Genomic DNA, 19,489 nt, shown 5'->3' with positions numbered 1-19,489 from the left:
ACTAAAGGTACCACTCTATCCTGGGCCCACTGGGTATCTCAACAAAAAGTCTGTCTTATTGTCTATTTCTACTCCTGTGTAGCATCCTTATATACCCAGATGTGTTCACTACACTCAGACCTATTGTAAATGTCTCCAGTGCTTGACTTTGTCTGCTTTCCCTAACTTTCCTATTGCTTAGGCAATGCTTATTATTTAAATCTTTTTAATGAAAATATAACTACAACGCTGTCCCCCCCTTCCCTTTCCTCCCTCCAGCTTTCCTCATGTTCCTCCTTGCTTCCCTTCAAATTCATGGACTCCTTTTCTTTAATTGATACACATACATACATACATGCATGCATACATACATACATACATACATACATACATACAGAATCCTTATTAAGCCCATTTAATGAGTTGTTTGTATATGTATATAATCATTGCTGACCACTCGGTGTTGGATAATCAATTAAGGGTCTCATCCCTTTGGAAGAGAAGTTCTCCCACACTCAGAATTTCTTAATTGTCTGTAGCTCTTTGTTTATAAGTGGAGCTCCATGAGATTGCCCCATTCTGTTAGCATGTCTGTTGGTGTTACCCTTGTTCAGGTCTTGTTCAGGCAGCCATATTGTTGAGGTATCATGGGTGAATATTCCTTGTCACTTCTAATAGCCATAGTCTCACAGCTGACTTCCTGATAATTTGATTCTTATGATATTTCTTCCCCCTCCTTTTCTGTGATATTTTCTCTGTCTTACATGTAGAAGTTGAATTACAGATATATTTATTGAAATGGACAACCCATGATCAACTGTTCTCTGAATTTTGACTGATTGTGGTTTTCTTGTGTCTGTCTTTGTTCTTTTCGAAGAGAAGATTCTTTGATGAGTAGTGGGAGTTACATTTATCTGTGAGTTACAGGATAAGTATTTAGAGTACAATTAGGAATTATGCTGACCTCATAAATTAGAGGCTATAAGTTCACCTCTGAAACCTATGAACACATTAGACTTGTGTTGTTGGATATATTTCTAGTACCAGGCATGGATTCTCTCCTGTTAAGGGAGTATTAAATCAAATTAAGCAGTTATTGGTTACCACCATGACACTAGTGCCACTATTGAGCCATCAGGAATATCTTGCCATACTGGTCAATATCATGATTCAGACTAGGTAGGACTATTTGTTGATTCTTTCTTTTACCAGCTTATACAGCAACTTCTGGAAATACAAATGTTAGTCCTTGCCAGGCTTTCAGGGAAGGTGAAGCTCAGACCATTTATTTAAAGTGCATACTGTCTTCAGCCACAGGGGCTTATCTTCATCCAATGTAGACAATGTTCTTAACTCTACACTGAGGTTTTCCCCTGAGGGTTGGCAGTATGGCCTGATTTTCAACTGAGGTGCTGATAGCCTGAGTGCCACATTCAACATAAGGCCTGTGGTTATAAACAGAACCTTTGAAGGGGAAAGATTCTTAATCCAAAGAAAGTTTATGATGGTGAGACTTTCAATACTTCTATAAAAAGAAGTAACTCGACATAGGGACTTGTAGTATTCTTCAAGAATTCATTTAACTGGCAGCCAACTTCCTTATTGCAGGTCAGCACCACAGCTTTATACTGTGTGATGCCAAATACTTGTCTTTGAGTAGCCATTACAATTCCCTTGTTAACAACTTAACCTAAAAATAATAGTATCACTTTTAATAGAAAATTGGGTGATAAAATAGTTAATATGAGGTATAGAGAAACAACATATTAGGTTTCATAGCATTATGGGTAAAGTTGGGAATTTTCTCCTTGGGTTCTTAGTTTCCTTGATAAAGAATTTGTAAATGGGTTTAAAAAAACAATTTTATTAGAGTTTGAAAATATAGAGCTGGAATGATGCAAATATAACAATTGCCAGGAGAAGAGACATGAAGAGAGGAAGAGAGAAGACAAGAAGATTTAATTATGGAACAGCAAACAAGATGGACCAGATTTGAATGGCAGGAGAGGGAACCTCTAGAGACAAGGGAGTCAAAAAGCCCAGAGTGTCTCAAGAGCATGATCAGGATTTGGCCAATATCCAAAAGGAAAAGAGATAGAGAAAAGCAAAAGAATAACACAGAAAAGCTCAGATGCCCTAGTGCTGGTAATGAAAGGCTGCAAGTGACTGCACCACATGGGGTAAGGGTGTTCCAGGAAAGACAAGTACATTATCTCAATAAAGGGATAATTATTCTTCCCACCATCTTAACATGAATTTAGTTGAATTGAATTTCCCTAGGGGTGGTGTCTTGCAAGTCCAGGTAATTGACAGGCCCAGCTGGAAAAAACTGTTAAGGTAGGAGACAGTGGTATATAATGTTTTAATCTTTGGAACGTGTTTCTACCCAGGACATGATATACGGTTTTATTCTTTTGATCAGCAGAAAATAGCTTTTCCTCAGTGGGACTCAACAGAACTCTGATATTCATCATCAGCTGCCTTCAACGCTACTGTAGAGTTTGCTCATAAAAGATTGAGTCCTTAAACATGGGTTGAAATTAGAAAATAGTCATCACCAATTTCCAGTGTGAAAACCGAAAGCTGCAGTTCCAAAGCTGTTCATCAGAAGGAAATAGCATCTAGACTAGAATTTTAATCATAGATTGACTTATGGCCCACTGGTAGGTAGTGATATTTAGGAGAAGAATGATAACATATCAGAGATGGGGCTGGGAATATAGCTCAGTGATAATACACTTGTCTAGCATATGTAAGACCATAATCTAATGATCAGTACACACACACACACACACACAATGAGATCTCTTCTGGCACCTCAACTGTTCATCCAAGACAGAACTGAAATGAAATTTAGCTTTTGATCCAGGACAAAAATGGAACTGCTCTTTTATGGGCCCCTCTCCTCCCTATATCTATCTCCTTTCCTTACCAATATAACTCACATTAAATATAGGTGATAACCCTATTTCTATTTAGTTTATAAATTTATGGGAACATTTTTCACAAACAGGAAAAATTCAACACATCTATGCAATGGTGTATTAAGCAAACAAATACTGTAGAGATGATTTGATAAGCTATGAAGAACAGATGACTTTTACTACCTGAGAAGTTTATTAGTTTCATTTGTGTTACTGGCGATTTATATCCTAGGGAAAGAGGACAGATTTCTTTATGTTGTTATTTAAGGCATCTCTCCGGAGATTACTCAAGAGAAAAGAAAGCAATGACGTTCCTGAGATTTAGAAAGGGATAATAACCTCTTGTTGTTATGGAAATGAGCACAGGTTATGTTATTCTCCCATTCTTCCTATTTTCCTCTTATCACAATAAGCCATACTGATCTAGCTTGCGTAGTAGTGTTTGATGGTTTCACCAGTGAGGAATCCTCCCCATGGCCAAAAGCAACTTAAGAAGACGATTATTTCAGCTTTAGTTATAGGCCATCATGAAAAGCAGTCAGGACCAAATTCAAAGCAGGAAGCTGGAGGAAGGAGCTGATGCAAAGGTTATGAAGTACTATTTACTGGCTTATTCAGCTGCTTTCTTATAAATCTTCTTCTTATAAAACTACTAGTCCACGAGTGACATTACTGCCTAGTGGTCTTGGTCTTCCCACTGGCCTGCAGATTTGCATATGGTTTGCATACAAGAAAATGGACCAACCTGATGGTGGCAGTTTTCTCAATTGAGGTTCATCTTCCCGAAGGACCCTAGTTTGTGTCAAGTTGAGGGGGAAAAAAACAAAACTAAAAATGGAACATTATTTAATGAAGAATACATCAGAACTTTGGAGATAATGTAAGCCAAACTTTTTGCCTCACCTGAAGGAGAGAGAGGTCAGAGAATCTAGTCAGCAGCTCCTGTCTTATTGTAGCAAAAGTAGAAATTAAATCCCTATGACTTGATCCTGTGCGTGTCTTCTTGACAGCGTATTTCAGACACCTGCTGGGAGGTAGAAATAATTTTAAATGACTAAGTGAATAAACAGTATTATGTAAATACCCCATGTGTTGCATATTAATAAGCACAATCCTCAACCCTCTCTGAGCTCTAATCATATCTTATATTAACATATTTGACCCTCACTAGACCTTAAAATTCTGATTTTATGAGCTGTAGAAATTATCCCTGAAAGCATAGTCTTCAACTGTCATTTTAAACACTCATAAATCTAATGCCCAGGGGCTTAAGACACCTGTAGTCTTTGACAGGGTTATGGCAGGGACCCTAAGCATCATGGGTGGCCTCTCGAGTCTTTTCATATAACCACTATCTTGTACATTCTGTCTTCGAAGTACATTTAATAATTATCCTAAAATATGCACGTGTTATGAATATAAGTGTTAGAGCCAGAAAGAAGGATGAAGCCATTGGCAGTGCTACCGACATGTGCATCTTCATTTTACTTGCTTACTCTCTTTCTGACTCAGGCTCTCATCCATGCCTTGAAGCCGTATCAATATAACTGGTCCTCATAGACTAGTGGAAGAGTTGCCTAGGACAACACAAATCAAGACCTTAAGTCTCTGTCACTTGAATTAAATCAATCCTACCAAGCTCAGTTCGCCGACTATGCTGGCACACTCTGTTAAAATTATTTTATGTCCTGGTTGGCTAAACATTTTTGTTTTATTTCAGCAGCACAGAAATCCTGTGTTTGATTTTCTTTTAACTTCCCTCTCTAAAAAACAATACAAAAATACTACATTTTTCTCAGCTTCAAATATGACAAAAGGAAACACAGCTACTCTCTCTTAGGGGCATTTTAATGCTTTAGAGACCTCATCTAGAAAATGATTTTTTTTATTATTCTTTAATCAAATACCTTGTAGGAAGTTGTTTTCTCATTATTTGCTTATCGCTTCCAAATATGAAACTGTGTGATGGAAAACCAAAATAAATAATGGTTTCATTTAATCCTATTTTGTATTTACATTTTTACAAGGGGGAATGAAAAAAAGAAATATGTTAGGAAACAAATACAGATGTATTATTCATATAAATAAACAAATATCATTCCTTTTAAAATGCCACTAGCTCCTTCATACTCAGGAAAACTTTCTTTTCACTAATAAAAGGCAGTTAACCATCTAAAGGTTTATAATATCCTTACAGAATCTGCCTCACTGAAAATCAATGCAATCTGTGCTGACAAATTATGTCATGGTCACAAAATTATCTGAATGTTAACCTAGCATCCAATGAAGCAAATGCCTGGCTTGCTTCTTTATAATTTCAAAGCACCACTGAGTAATTTTGCCCTGTCCAGTTGTCTACAATATGACTATCTCCACATTATCTTATCTCTCTGAGGACACAGTCTCTGATTTTAACTCTGGGTTTAATTTCCTCTTTATTGTAGAGGTGTGGACTGGCTGGAAATGATTTAAGAGTCACAAAGTAGTAGGTTTCAATACAAGCGATCTAGGGATATTACTGCATTGCTGTTATTGAACAGACTCTGATGGCCCTGAGACAGCACTGTGACCAGTAATTTTATTGATTCACCTTGCAACAATTTACCTACAGGAGACAACCTAAGCTGGCATTTTCCTTATGCTGTACTCAGAATCTGAAATGCTATAGAATTTCTTAACTGACTGTTTTGCTTCAGAATCATCTTAATCCCCCAAACTCTTTCTCCATAGTGCAAGAGTATAAGAATTCAAAAAAAGTACATTCAGTATTTCACCTGAATAAACCAGCCAATGTTTTCACACTCAACTACCAACTTATCCACTTGATGAGACAATGCAGAAGGACCCCCACTGTCTCTCTAGCCTATTATTTCACCCCTCCCTTCTGTTCTTTGAGCATTCTATGTCCTTCACCATCAGGCACTGATGTATGCAAATTCTTCTCCTTTCCTGGCTGTCTCGCTCTCACTGAGGCCCCTGTCTGCTGACTAGTGACTTATTGTCCTGCATGTGCCTCAAGCACAGGGAAAGCTGCTGGGGAAATGAAGGAGATTGACAAGTGAATAATAAAAAGGAGCAGTATTTGAAATGTAAATAAATAAAACAACCAATAAAAAAATTAAAAGAGGATAATATTGTTTCAAGTTGTCCAATTTTAGCAAAAGAGTCTCTAAAATGCAATGTGATTAGTAATTTACACCTGGAGGTGCGTTCCCTCAGTTAAGACATCTTATGCAGAGAATGGGTTTGTGTGAAGCTACAGGAAGTTATTAGTAAGCAAACCAGGAAAGGTCCTAGCTCTCCACTGTTGTGTGTTCTCACTGAAGAGACAGAAAAGGAACAACTGAGTCACTATATCTACTCGTCTCAGATAGAAATCCTTAGCATAAAAGGAAGCTCAGAAAATACGACAGTGCAATGGTCTGAAATGACCTGTCTTTGGGGAACAGGGTGTCCAACTTTAATTATATGATTTATACAAATTTTTGTAGCTTAGGCCTCCATAACTGGAGATAGTCTTGGCTTTAAGAAGAATATAGGAGTCTTTTAATGACTGCTGCTATTTCTTTAGGGGTTATGGGAATGTTTAGATGGTTTATTTGCTCCTGATTTAACTTTGGTACCTGGTATCTGTCTAGAAAATTGTCCATTTCATCCAGATTTTCCAGTTTTGTTGAGTATAGGTCTTTGTAGTACAATCTGATGGTATTTTTAATTTCTTCAGTTTCTGTTGTTATGTCTCCCTTTTCAGTTCTGATTTTATTAATTTGGATACTGTCTCTGTGCCCTCTGGTTAATCTGGCTAAGGGTTTATCTATCTTGTTGATTTTCTTAAAGAACCAACTCCTGGTTTTGTTGATATTTTGTATAGTTCTTTCTGTTTCTACTCGGTTGATTTCAGCCCTGAGTTTGATTATTTCCTGATGTCTACTCCTCTTGTGGGTATTTGCTTCTTTTTGTTCTAGAGCTTTCAGATGTGTTGTCAAGTTGTTAATGTATGCTCTCTCCAATTTCTTTTTGTAGGCACTTAGACCTATGAGTTTTCCTCTTAGCACTGCTTTCATGGAGTCCCACAAGTTTTGGTATGATATTTCCTCATTTTCATTAAATTCTAAAACGTCTTTAATTTCTTTATTTCTTCCTTGACCAAGTCATCATTGAGTAGAGCATTGTTCAGTTTCCACATGCATGTGGATTTTCCATTGGTTTTGTCATTATTAAAGACCAGCCTTAGTCCATGGTGATCTGATAGGATGCAAGGGATTATTTCAATCTTTTTGTATCTGTTGAGGCCTGTTTTGTGACTTATATGATCTATTTTGGAGAAGGTACCATGAGGTGCTGAGAAAACGGTATATTCTTTTGTTTTAGGATGAAATGTTCTGTAGATATCTCTTAAATCCATTTGGTTCATAACTTCTGTTAATATCAATGTGTCTCTGTTTAGTTTCTGTTTCCATGATCTGTCCATTGCTGAGAGTGGGGTGTTAAAATCTCCCACTATTATTGTGTGAGGTGCAATGTGTGTTTTGAGCTTTAGCAAAGTTTCTTTTATGTATGTGGGTTCCCTTGCATTTGGAGCATAGATGTTCAGAATTGAGAGTAAATTTTTCCTTTGATGAGTATGAAGTGTCCTTCCTTATCTTTTTTGATTACTTTTGGTTGAAAGTCAATTTTATTTGATATTAGAATGGCTACTCCAGCTTGTTTCTTGGGACCATTGACTTGGAAAATTGTTTTCCATCCTTTTACTCTGAGGTAGTTTCTGTCTTTGTCCCTGAGGTGCGTTTCCTGTATGCAGCAAAATTCTGGGTCCTGTTTATGTATCCAGTCTGATAGTCTACATCTTTTTATTGGAGAATTGAGTCCATTGATGTTAAGAGATATTAAGGAAAAATGATTGTTGCTTCCTATAATTTTTGTTATTAGAGGTGGAATTATGTTTGTGTAGCTATCTTCTTTTGGGGTTGTTGGAAGATTACTTCCTTTCTTTTTCTAGGTTGTAGTTTCCTACCTTGTGTTGGCGTTTCCCATCAATTATCCTTTGACGTGCTGGGTTTGTGGGAAGATATTGTGGAAATTTGGTTTTGTCATGGAATATTTTGTTTTCTCCATCTATAGTGATTGAGAGTTTTGCTGGGTATAGTAGTGTGGGCTGGCATTTGTGTCCCCTTAGGGTCTGTATGATATCAGTCCAGGATCTTCTGGCTTTTATAGTCTCTGGTGAGAAGTCTGTCAGGTATAAGTGGGAGAGGAGATCCTTGGTCCCATGAAGGCTGGACGTCATGTGGGGGAGAATTCGAGGGTGGGGCAGTGGGAGTGGGAGGGGTAGGTAGGGGCACATTCTCATAGAAGCAGGAGGAGGGGGGATGGGATAGGGGGTTCCTGGGCAGGACGGGGGGAAAATGTGGTAAGGGGATAACATCTGAAATGTAAATAAAATATCCAATTTTTTTAAAAAAAGAAGCCGGGCGGTGGTGGCGCACGCCTTTAATCCCAGCACTTGGCAGGCAGAGGCAGGCAGATTTCTGAGTTCGAGGCCAGCCTGGTCTACAGAGTGAGTTCTAGGACAGCCAGGGTTACACAGAGAAACCCTGTCTTGAAAAAAAAAGAATTTAAAAAAGAAAAGAATATAGGAGACTATTCAAAGCAAGGAGCGCACCAGACACAAACATCGTGAGATGGAAATTAACTTAATGTGTTCAAGGAGGAAGAGGAGCATGAGGAAGAGAGCAGAAGGGGCAAAAGAGACAGAAGAACAGTAGGCAAGGTTAGAAGACATAGCTACCTGTGGGTACACATTGCTCTGAAGGCTTGGTAAATAGTCCCTCTTGCAGACTTAGTGCAAGTGCAAACCAGTGGAGAGGTTTAGGCTTAGAAATGATGTGGTATCACTTGCAGTTGGATAAGTAGGCTCTGGCTATGATGTGGAGAGCAGATTGAGGAACAGCAGAATCAGACCATGATATAGCCAGAGACCTGACATCATCTTGTATTGTAGACATGGCAACACTGAAATCAGCATGCCACCAGCATTCTGGCATTTAAAAATTTAAGATATATCCCTAGGATAACATAAGAGTGATTTCTATACCCACGAAAATTTCAAAACATGTAAGAAAAATTACTATGATAAATGAAGAGACTGAGTCAAATGACAGGCAATACTTTATCTGGCAGGGAGCCTTACATGAAGAGAAAGGAGTTGGAAAGGGGAACTATAGGTAAAATAAAGTTTTGATACAAGAGTCAGGGGGGTTTCTCAGCTCTGACTCCAGGAAGGTCTAGAAAGGATTAGACTTGGCACCTGAAGGTCTTAGTAAAACGAACATGTGTTTTCTACATGTCTGGGTTCACTTATCTAGCAAACAAAGCAGCTCTGCCTACGACTAGTTAGATCTTAACCCAGTGCTGAAACAGCCAATCCATTGCCCTAATAGTTGTAAGAAAATCATTTCTGAAATTCGAGTCTCTTCAAAGTCTTCATATAAGTAATTTTTTCCCGAAGAGCAAGAGAGCTGAAAACTTAACTTCTATATCCTATAATCATCACTCCATGTACTTGTATCTCCTCCTATTAAAGATAAGAAAACTGAAGATGACACAGACAATGGACCAGGTACATGTTTTCCCCAATTAGAATTAGTTGTATGATACAACTCAAGTTAAACAATCTTCTGAGCAATTCTTTGCATTAACCTTACTGACTGTATTACCACTCCAAGGAAGTCCTCTACAAGACATAAATATTTGCTGCATTCAATCTTAGTTTCTCCTGCTTATAAGTATCTAATGATTGATTAGTTTGAGAAGAGAAACTCTTTGCTACTCTTATCCAATAGTAGAATGTTCTGGTGCCAACAATATATTTGATTAAGTTTCTAAGGACCGCAGAGGGATACGTTGGCTCAGCCACCTGCATGCACATGTTATAACCATCAAATGGAATTTTGATTGAAGATGTGAAAACACCTCATTTATATTGTGCAGGTACATAGAGTTAAATATGGACCAGAAATTCATTCTTATATACTTAATGCAATGGAGAGGGGAAGATGCAATGAAGATGTATCTTTAAGGTATAAGATATCTATAATGTATAAGGTATTTATTATTTAAAAATGGAAATTAGGTAACCTCAAAAGAAAGGTTAGCAGCTGGTCAAACTCGGAACAGTTGGGCTATTTAAAAATCTACACATCTTTAAATTTTTGACTTTTGCCCCATCATACAATGAGCATTTCCCTTGTCCACTATAATCCCCAAGTGAGACCTGAGAGACACATAACTTTTTGTGCTAATGATAAAGTTCTCCAGGGGTTTCTTCAACGACAGAAATGAGCTAAGGTACCTATAGCAGCACATTCTTAAAACAAAACAGAACTTTGGAGATAAGGGCTCTCTCAGATGATCAGACACACAAGTTTAAATAAAGGTAGAATTTAAGTAAAAATCAAACCAAAACATTATATCAATTTTTAGATAAAAGTACACCAAATAAATAAACAATTTTTGTATAGTGGACAAACACAAACTTAACCCACACCACTCAGTTCTGGGGCATAATTCACATCTCCTTTTTCAAAGCTTGCCAGCCCTCTTTGAAAGACCTAACATGTTTAAACAAGGAAACTTACAACTAAACTTGTAGCTTGATTATTATTTACTCATTATTTTATGTGTATAGGTGTTTCCCCTGCATGTAAGTTTGTGCAGCAAGCATCTAGTGCCCAGAGAGTGCAGATTAAAAGGCAGATCCCCTGGAACTGGGGTTACAGATGGTCATAAGCAGCCTTCTGTGTTCTGGAAATTGAGTCAGGGTCCTCTGGAAGAACAGTCAGTGCTCTTAACCATTGAGCCCTTTCGCCAGCTCCCATTTGGTTTTAAAAAGAAAAGAAATAACGTGATTACAAAGATCCCATGGAAGCTGTTGATGCACCAAGGGAGAAAACTCAAATTAAATATTTGTTAAGAAGTAATTTGTTCATTTGGGTTTGTTCAAGTTTCTTAACATGCTATAGCTTTTGTAATAGTTCATGTAGGGACAGGTAAACAGTATGATGGTGATATTGTTTCTTTTCAATGTTTGATCATTCTTCAAGTTTCATTTGTATTCTCTGAACATCTAACCTTTTCATGTTTGCAATACACGCTAGGGTTACTTTTGTGCATGTTAAAAGCAAAACGCAAGTGTCTCACATCTAGGTGTCTGGATTAAAGAAAGCCATGATAATTATCTCATGTACTAGCTAGAGGCCCAGCAGTTCTGTGTAATCGCTTACAGTCAGCACGTTGGTCAGTGTGCTGCTCCTGCTCTTTGGAGAGAAACGTTCTCTGCTAAGAATCAATGCTTTTATACCCTTGTGAGATCATCTCTTCTGACTCCATTCACATATGAACTACTTACAGTGTGAACTAAATTCCGTGCTTGCATCTCACCCACTACCAACAGCATATTTTCAGCCTTATATGTCATGCTGGAGCCTGCTTTTGAGCTCAACATTGTATCACCCACTATCATTGATGTATGGAGATGGTGGTGGCAAAAATGAAATTTCCAAGTAGATTAAAATTTTGCAATGGTCATCAGAGAGCACCGTCACTGAGTGAGAATACCTAGTAATTCTGTGTCCATCCAAGGTGTGCTTGAAGGAGGAATGACCACTTTGTTTGCCCAATTCCCAGAATGATGATCTTATCCACAGTCTTTCAAGTCCAACTTTGAAGCTGAGACACCATTTGGTGACACTACCTGAAAAATCTTAGCAGCCTTGTTTGGGAATTTATCTCCAGGAAAAGATAAATCTGATACAGAATCAGATCGGGGTGGGGAGACTGTACAGGCATAGTAACTGCCTGTATCACATGCAGGGAGTGTTTCAATACCACATTAGCTGTTACAAAGGTATTTACCCTATTCAGAACTGCCCATTTAACCTCAGTAGTATAAGGAAGTAAGGGTCTTTCTCATCTGTATGTTGGTGCATGTCTTAATTCTGGAATGCTTAGCATATTTATATGTAGGGTGATTATTCTAATCTTTGAAGCTTGAAGACTATATTTTTAGAATTTAAAAGAAAAACACCTGGGGCAGGCAAACTGTAAAACTCAGAAACTGTTGAAGGAAGAGACTGGAAAAGTGGAGGAAGAACAAAAAAGCACGCCATTGAAGCCAGCACATAGGACAGACATATGGTGGACAAGCAGGCACACGGCAGGGGGAAAGGCTTTAGAGAAAGTAATGAATTCCAAAGTATTGGGAAAACCGTTTACCTAGGTTCTGGCCAGACCTGAAAGAAATAGGCAGAAAAGGGAAAAAGAATACACAGTGCCTTTCTGACTCATGCCACCGGAGGGTCGGGACAAACAGACCCTCATGGTGTCTCACAAGGACAGGGCTGGGGCCAGGAGCCCTGGGGAGAGAAAGTACAGTGTCATATTGAAGAAAATTTTATTCTATGTCTTTAACATGGCCTAAGGTGAGCTTTGCCACGTTCGCTACTTACAACTAAGCATGAATCATAAACTTGATCTGCCGTTAAGGAATGTGTCTACATTGCTGTAGAATAAAATGTTAGGAATGAGAACATTTGGAAATCCAAATTTATCAGTCCTTTTCCTATACATGTGGCAACTCGGATGTAGCTTTGTAACTCTCTCTCCATCATCTTTATTCCTGTTCACCATGCAGGGTCTCCCATGTAGCTCCAAAGGTTGAGACTAAAAGCCTGACTTTCCTCTCCACCCACATCAGTTCCACAATCACCAGCCTTCCTTGTGCTTCTTCACTTAGAATAAGAAACTGTCCCCTTGGAATGTGCATCCTTCTGGTAACTGAAGTCTCCCCTCTTTCTGTTTTCAAGGATGGGAGGAACAGTTTTATTGGACACCAGCTGGGCGGGGTAGTGGAAGTGGCAAACAGCAAAGACCAGCGGGTCAAGTCAGCCAGAGCCATTCAAATCACCTACTACCTCCAGACCTATGGTTCTGCCACTCAAGACCTCATAGGGGAGAAGTGGGAGAATGAGTTCTGTAAGCTTATGAGGAAGCTCCAGGATGAGCACCAAGACCTCCAACTGTACTCTCTGGCATCTTTTAGCCTCTGGAGAGACTTTCATAAGACCAGCATCCTAACCAGAAGCAAGGTCCTGGTGAGCCTCGTGCTGATCCTGACCACGGCCACCCTGTCCAGCTCCATGAAGGACTGTTTGCGCAGTAAGCCCTTCCTGGGCCTCCTGGGGGTGCTCACAGTATGCATTTCCATCGCCACTGCAGCCGGGATCTTCTTCATCACTGATGGAAAGTACAACTCCACCCTGCTGGGAATCCCTTTCTTCGCCATGGGTAACTATCCATCCTTGTGGTAATCGGATTCTTGCCGGTTTGGGGCAAGGTAGTACATTTCTTGGCTTCTCAGGTGGATATGTTTTAGTTTGGCTTTGGTGTGTCTGTGTGTGGTTGTGTATTATTTTCCTTGGATGTTTGTGTTTGTTTTGCCTTTTTGAGACCTTCAAAGGATATGATAGAATAAGCAAAACATCCTTCTCTTTAAGCTAAGGATGTCAAAAGTCTTTAGATTACACAGTATGGGAATTCTTTACTCAGTTTCTTCATTGTTAATAGATTGGAAGTATCCGATATAAAATTAAGGAGAGTTTGTGCTTATTGCAAACGTAATTTTTTGCCCCCTATCATAGCCATCCTAAGGGATAGTGACAGGACAGTTAATGTGATGAACAAATAGTCTAAGAACAACTGATAGGTCATAATCTCAAATATCTTCTAAAGTAAACTCAAAATCAGTTAATTGTTTTGCGTAGAACCTACTCTATAATTCTACCTGTGTAAAAAAAAATTAAAAATTAAATAAAACTACCTAATGCCACTTAGATATATTATCTAGTTTATATATTTATCTCTGATGGAAATATCTTTAAGATTATTAAATTTTTCCAGCCAGACATAAATGTTGTCCTAACTATTAAAGATGGTGTATGTATGCATGCATGCATGTGTGTGGTGTATATGGATATTTACTGGCAACAAACATGAGCGAGGACTCAGTGACAGAGTGGAGTGGACATGTCTTATTGATTGCAATGGTAATATTTGTGGTATCCACAAGGTTCTGTTCTATGTGCTGTAATCGTGTGTGACAATTCATAAACTGAACCTCCAGGGACTGAATTGACATAGACAAGGTATTCTTAAGCTATAAGGAACAACTATTGATGGACTAGCTTAAAATGACTTGTAAATAAGTTTCACTATTCAAATGCTAAATATGCAGGCATGTATACAAAAAGCTTTCTACATAGCTCAAGTACCTATTTTTTTTTTACCTTCACAAGCATGTTTGTAAATAACAGAAAGCATGCAAATTCTACAAGCTGACATCAGATGTCATACTGAGAAGCCAACTTCATTGTAGTTGAATGAGTAATCTCATCTATCTAAACCTATAACTCTTGCACAAAATACCAATAAGTCTTCAAATGATTGTTTCTAATATAATGTAATTAAAAATAGTTGACAGTAAATGCTCAACAAATATCTACAATTTTAGTAGGTAATATTGTGTGACAGCTCAGTGGATTCTACCATAATAAGGAAAAAATCTTTGGCTTCATGCAATTGAGTCTTAAATGTTTTGCATAGCATCACAAATGTACACTCATTAACTAATAAAAATAACCTTTCCAAAAATCATGTAAAACATTTTACCATTAGTGATAATGGTAAGTCAGTGCCTGCATCATTTATACATTTTATTCTTTTCTAAATATTGAAGTTTTTTCTTGACTTGAAAAATGACACAAGATTTCACAAGAATCATAAAATAAGACTCACAAATAAAACAACACTTTCTCAATCCTACTCAAAACCAGTGGCACCTTAATTATGGAATAGAAGGATAGTTTTCAAGAAAGGATAAGATTATACATTCTATATAAATAAGGTTAAAAAATTAAACTACCTCTACTGATGCTAGACTGTAGTGTCACCTCTACAAGGGCAGAATGGTACTTACATTCCTAATAGCACAAACACCAAAAACCATAGTGTTGAAAAAGTTGAGGCTTATAACACACACTGTGTGACTATCTGCTAACCTTGGCAATCACAAATCAGCTCGAGACACTGTGGGCATGGACTGTAAGAAGACAGGTCAGGGTACTCATGGTGCTACCGTAGCTCTGAGAGGATTGTGTCCACTGTTGTAGGACAGTAAAGTGATGAAAGACCCACAAACATGTGTTTAAAATTTTTGCTTCATCAAGATTCCATTTTCATCTCAGCTTTCTTATGCTGTATGTTATATTGAGTACTCAGGAGCATCCATTTATTCTGGTTCTCCATCTTAAAATGGAGAATTGGGGCAATTTATATTAAATTTGAAGATGCTACAGCATTATTCATTTTATCATTCATAAAATGTAGAATTTTGTCATCCCTTTTAAAATTGCAAGGTGTATATTAACCTCCAACCTCTAAACAGGGAGAGAGGCAGGGAGACAGACAGAGAGACAGACAGAGAGAGGCTGACTGACCAATAATTAGGAAAACCACATAGCCTTGCATACAAAGCATCAAACAAGTGAAGCTATGAATCACAGAAAACACGTGGTTGAAGAGGTGTCAAAGGAGAATGTGAAGTTAAATATAAGTATAAATACTGTTTGTCAAATACATATTTGCCTGTGGCATGCACAACATTCGTTGATGTAAACCCTTTGGCGAATTATTGTTCATGAATGTACAGACTCTAAAATCAATAGTATACGGGAGGAAGCCCAACCAACATTTCTTGTAAACCTCTATTTCTGTCCTAGTCTACTTTCCTTTGCTGCGATAAAGCATGAACAAAAGCAACTTGGGGAGGAAAGATTTATTTGGCTAACACTTTCACAATATAATCCATCATGAAAGAAGTCAAGAAACCTGGAGGCAGGAACTGAAGCAGAGACCACAAAGAAGTGCTGCTTATTCCTTTGCTCTCTAGACTTGCATTCAGCTACCTTCCTTATACCTCCCAGGACCACATGCCTAAGGGTATCCCAAACCACAGCCTGGGCACTCCTACATCAATCATTAACTTAAAAGTACCTGCCACAGACTTGCCTACACAACAATCTGAAGCAGAATGCTCTTAATTGAGGTTTCATCTTCCCCAATAACACAAATTTACATCAAGTTGACAAAAGAGAAAGGAATCAATCAAAAATACTTTTTGTCTATTTTGTATAGTTTATAATTTATTCTATTTTATATAAAAAAATGTGTATGGACAATTTTTTTCTATCTTCTTGGAAAGATTTTGTGTGCCAAGACTCAAAACCCTTCACCCTTATCAAAGCTGATTCCCAAAGCTGTTTATGTCAATTATGGTGTCTGTTCTATAAATCAAAAAGGCACATATATGGCATACCTTTAATCTTGTGTCTTTCTTCTGTATTCATTATATATTTTTGATCCATTTGATGGACCTAGTGTCATTTCAGAGACACATAAAATGTACCTAAATATCCTTCCTTTTTAAAGGCAGTTTCTGGTTTTATACTTTTTCCTCAGGATCCCTTGAGCAAAGTTTTATTTGTCAAGTTATGTTCCATACTTGGCTTTAGTGAAGATGACTATAGGTACATAGTCTCTCAACACTCAAGAAATCCAGCATTAGAATGCATTTTTTGACTGCCTGAAATGATTCAAACCTAATACTCTTTCTCTACTCAAGAATAAACCAGTGAGGATTCCACAAGATAAAATTAAAACTCAGTGTTGACCTCTTCATTTTAAAGGTTTTCATTTGCTTACCATCTATGCATTATCTCTTTATGTAAGAGGGAATTTCACCTAATAACACAAAAGCATCCCAAGCTAGCCCATTCTCTTTCTTGCTGGTTATTCATAGACAATTGCCAGGGTATACATAACCTTGGTTCACTGTTGATTTTCTCCTCACTTGGAATTTGAGCTGAGTCTAATATTAGTCATCTTCACAGTCTGGTCACATAAAGAGAATTTTGTGTTTGTGGTAGGCTCAAGGTTTATAGATATAAACTTATATGTGTATCAAAGACCACCTTGTCAGTTGATATTATTGACTACTATACTATTTAAGATATTTAGGATTATATCTCAAAGGCTTTGAATTAAGTTAAAGTAAATTCACTCCTTACCCTCATGAATTTTATACATAGGTCCAAGAGAAGGGAGTGATAGGACAAGAAAATGAAAAAGTGTAAACTTTGCCATATTGTTGAGAAATAAAGCCAAATATAAAAGTGGAATGGCATGCTGAGAAAAGAGCATGGGTAGTCAGTGGGCATGGAGAAATATTACTAAAAGTTAAAGTTAACGTGGGAAGCTAGGTGAGGTTTCAAAAAAATATAGAAATTGAGAAATGTAAGAGGCGAAAGATTTATATAGTCTGAAGAGAAATCAGAGTACTAACCAAGGACAAGGAAGTGGGCTTCAGCCAGGAATCTGACATTAGGCTAGAACAAAGAAGTAATTTTAGAAAGGAATCTAAATATTAGGCTACAACAAAGAAATAATTTCAGGCAAGGATCTAAATCTTAGGCTAGAACAAGGAAGTAGGCTTCAGACATGAAAATGACTTTGGGCTAGGACAGGGAAGTTGGCTCAAATAATTTGGTCATCCTGATAAGCCCCTAGAAACAGTGATCACAGGAGTATTCACTGAATTTTGTTTATTGCCTTGATTGTTCTTTGACTATTTGTGTTCATTATCTTGCTTGTTCCTTGACTATTTGCATCTAGTGTATTGCTATTTTCTCAACCGAGAACTGACCTTAATACTTGCATGTAATTAAAATGGTATAAAAACAAAATCAAGGAAGGTGGATGGGATAGGAGGTTCCTAGGTAGGGGAAATGGGATGGCATCCGAAATGTAAATAAGTAAAATATCCAATAAAAAAAAAAGAAATTGAGAAATGTGTTTCTAGAAATGAGAATTGAGAAGAAGGAAGAGGGGATAGCTGGAGTAGAATGGGCAGCAGACTAAGGAGAAGGGCCAGAAAGGATACAGAGAGATTCTATGGGGCACTGAACAGCTAGTACTTCAAATTTTAATTAGAAAAGATAGAATACTATGTGAAACATTCTGAGTCAAAGGGGTGTGCTCTAATAGTTGTATAAGTCACTCTGCAGTAGAGCAAGAATATAGGAAAAGGTTATCACAAAGCCAGTCTTGCTATCTCTGTATAGCCTAACATCACTTAAGAACAGTAGCAGCAGAAAAAACGGATTCAACTCAGAATATGTACCTACAAGTCAAAATGACAGAATTTGCTGAAGGACTAGGTATTCTCTATAGGAGAAAGGGCTGTCAAGGATACCTTGCAGAGTGAATAATTACTAGATTCGAGCTGTGGTTGACTGTGCTGAGATGGTCTTTCCAACTTTGGAAACGTGGATTGGACTAGGTGTGTTAATTCGTGTGGAAACCAGGTTCAGAGGTTGGAGCTGTTGGAGTTGTCATTGCATTAATATTAATAAGATTAAATAGTACGAAAATCGGCTAAGTTCAACTATAAAGGTGATCATAGATGAAAATAAATGTCTTTGGCTCAAGCCTGGAACACTCCAATACTTTCAAACAGTGAAGATGGGATTGATCTCCAAAAGGAACAATAAAAATAATCAGACAATGGAAAAGGACTGCAAACCAAAAAGAATAGTGGCCTGGAAGCAAAGTAAAGCTGTTCATGAAGGAGCAGGATACCAATCATACCAGAGATCCTAATGCTTTATATCCAGTGGGAACTGAGAAATGGCCTTTGATTCATCAACCTAAAGGCCAGGCCTGGATGACTTTGACAAGAACTTCTTTGAGGAATGTTGTGGGTGAGAAGGTCATTTAAAGATGGTCAGTGGGGGTGAAAATAAAACAGATATATACAAAGAGTAAGAATGGTACCAGTTATATTGGTATTATTTGTTTTAATTGGAAAGTAAAGACATTTCTATATGACAGGACACAGTCAAAAGACAGAAAACTTTATAGTGAAAAATAAAGAAAAGCAGAAATTATCAAAAGAATGGAATTGAACATAGAAGGTTCTGCACAGGAGTGTCACTAGATTTATATAAGATTATAGCCAGTCCATATCAAAATAAAGAAATACAGGGAGAGAAACAGATGATTGGCTGAGGGATGAGTGGCAGCTTGCATGTGGAAATCCCCCCCCCGTGGCTTCAACTTTGTCAGTAAATTATTATGAAAATCAGCAGCTGAGAATAACCATTGGAAGTGGGTATTGACTGCTTTTGAAAATAAAAGAAATGTGAAATTGTCACAGAAGTGTTGAGGCGAAATTTTAAGTTTTGAGAATTACTAGGGAGTGCTAGGAACCCACTCACATTAGTGCTCATAATCGTAGTAAACTAATCAGTGAGTGAGTATGCTGAACCTGTAAGCCCCCAGCCACACAAACAGCTGGAGGAAGAAGTTGAATTTGATCAGAAAAAAAAGGAAAGCATAAAACCTTGCCATACTGTGGCATTATATTGTCATCTGCAAAGTTTATGCGTGAGAAAAACACAGTTGGGTTAAAAAAA

At 37.7% G+C, this 19,489-nt stretch overlaps 1 protein-coding gene across 2 annotated transcripts in view; it reads left to right on the top strand.

Annotated features, from left to right (window-relative positions):
• Ptchd4 (patched domain containing 4) overlaps positions 1-19,489 on the top strand; it is a 176,906-nt gene that overhangs the window by 46,318 nt on the left and 111,099 nt on the right. For both annotated transcript variants that reach the window (XM_028766780.1, XM_028766779.1), the window contains exon 2: positions 12,767-13,247. In XM_028766780.1, coding sequence (XP_028622613.1) covers positions 12,767-13,247 — 481 coding nt within the window. The remainder of the gene's footprint in view (positions 1-12,766; positions 13,248-19,489) is intronic.

The sequence above is a fragment of the Grammomys surdaster genome, unplaced genomic scaffold (genome assembly GCF_004785775.1).
Source record: "Grammomys surdaster isolate TR1022 unplaced genomic scaffold, NIH_TR_1.0 169, whole genome shotgun sequence".
NCBI lineage: Eukaryota > Metazoa > Chordata > Mammalia > Rodentia > Muridae > Grammomys > Grammomys surdaster.
Note: the sequence above shows the minus strand (reverse complement) of the source record. Positions and strands in the feature narration are given on the sequence as shown.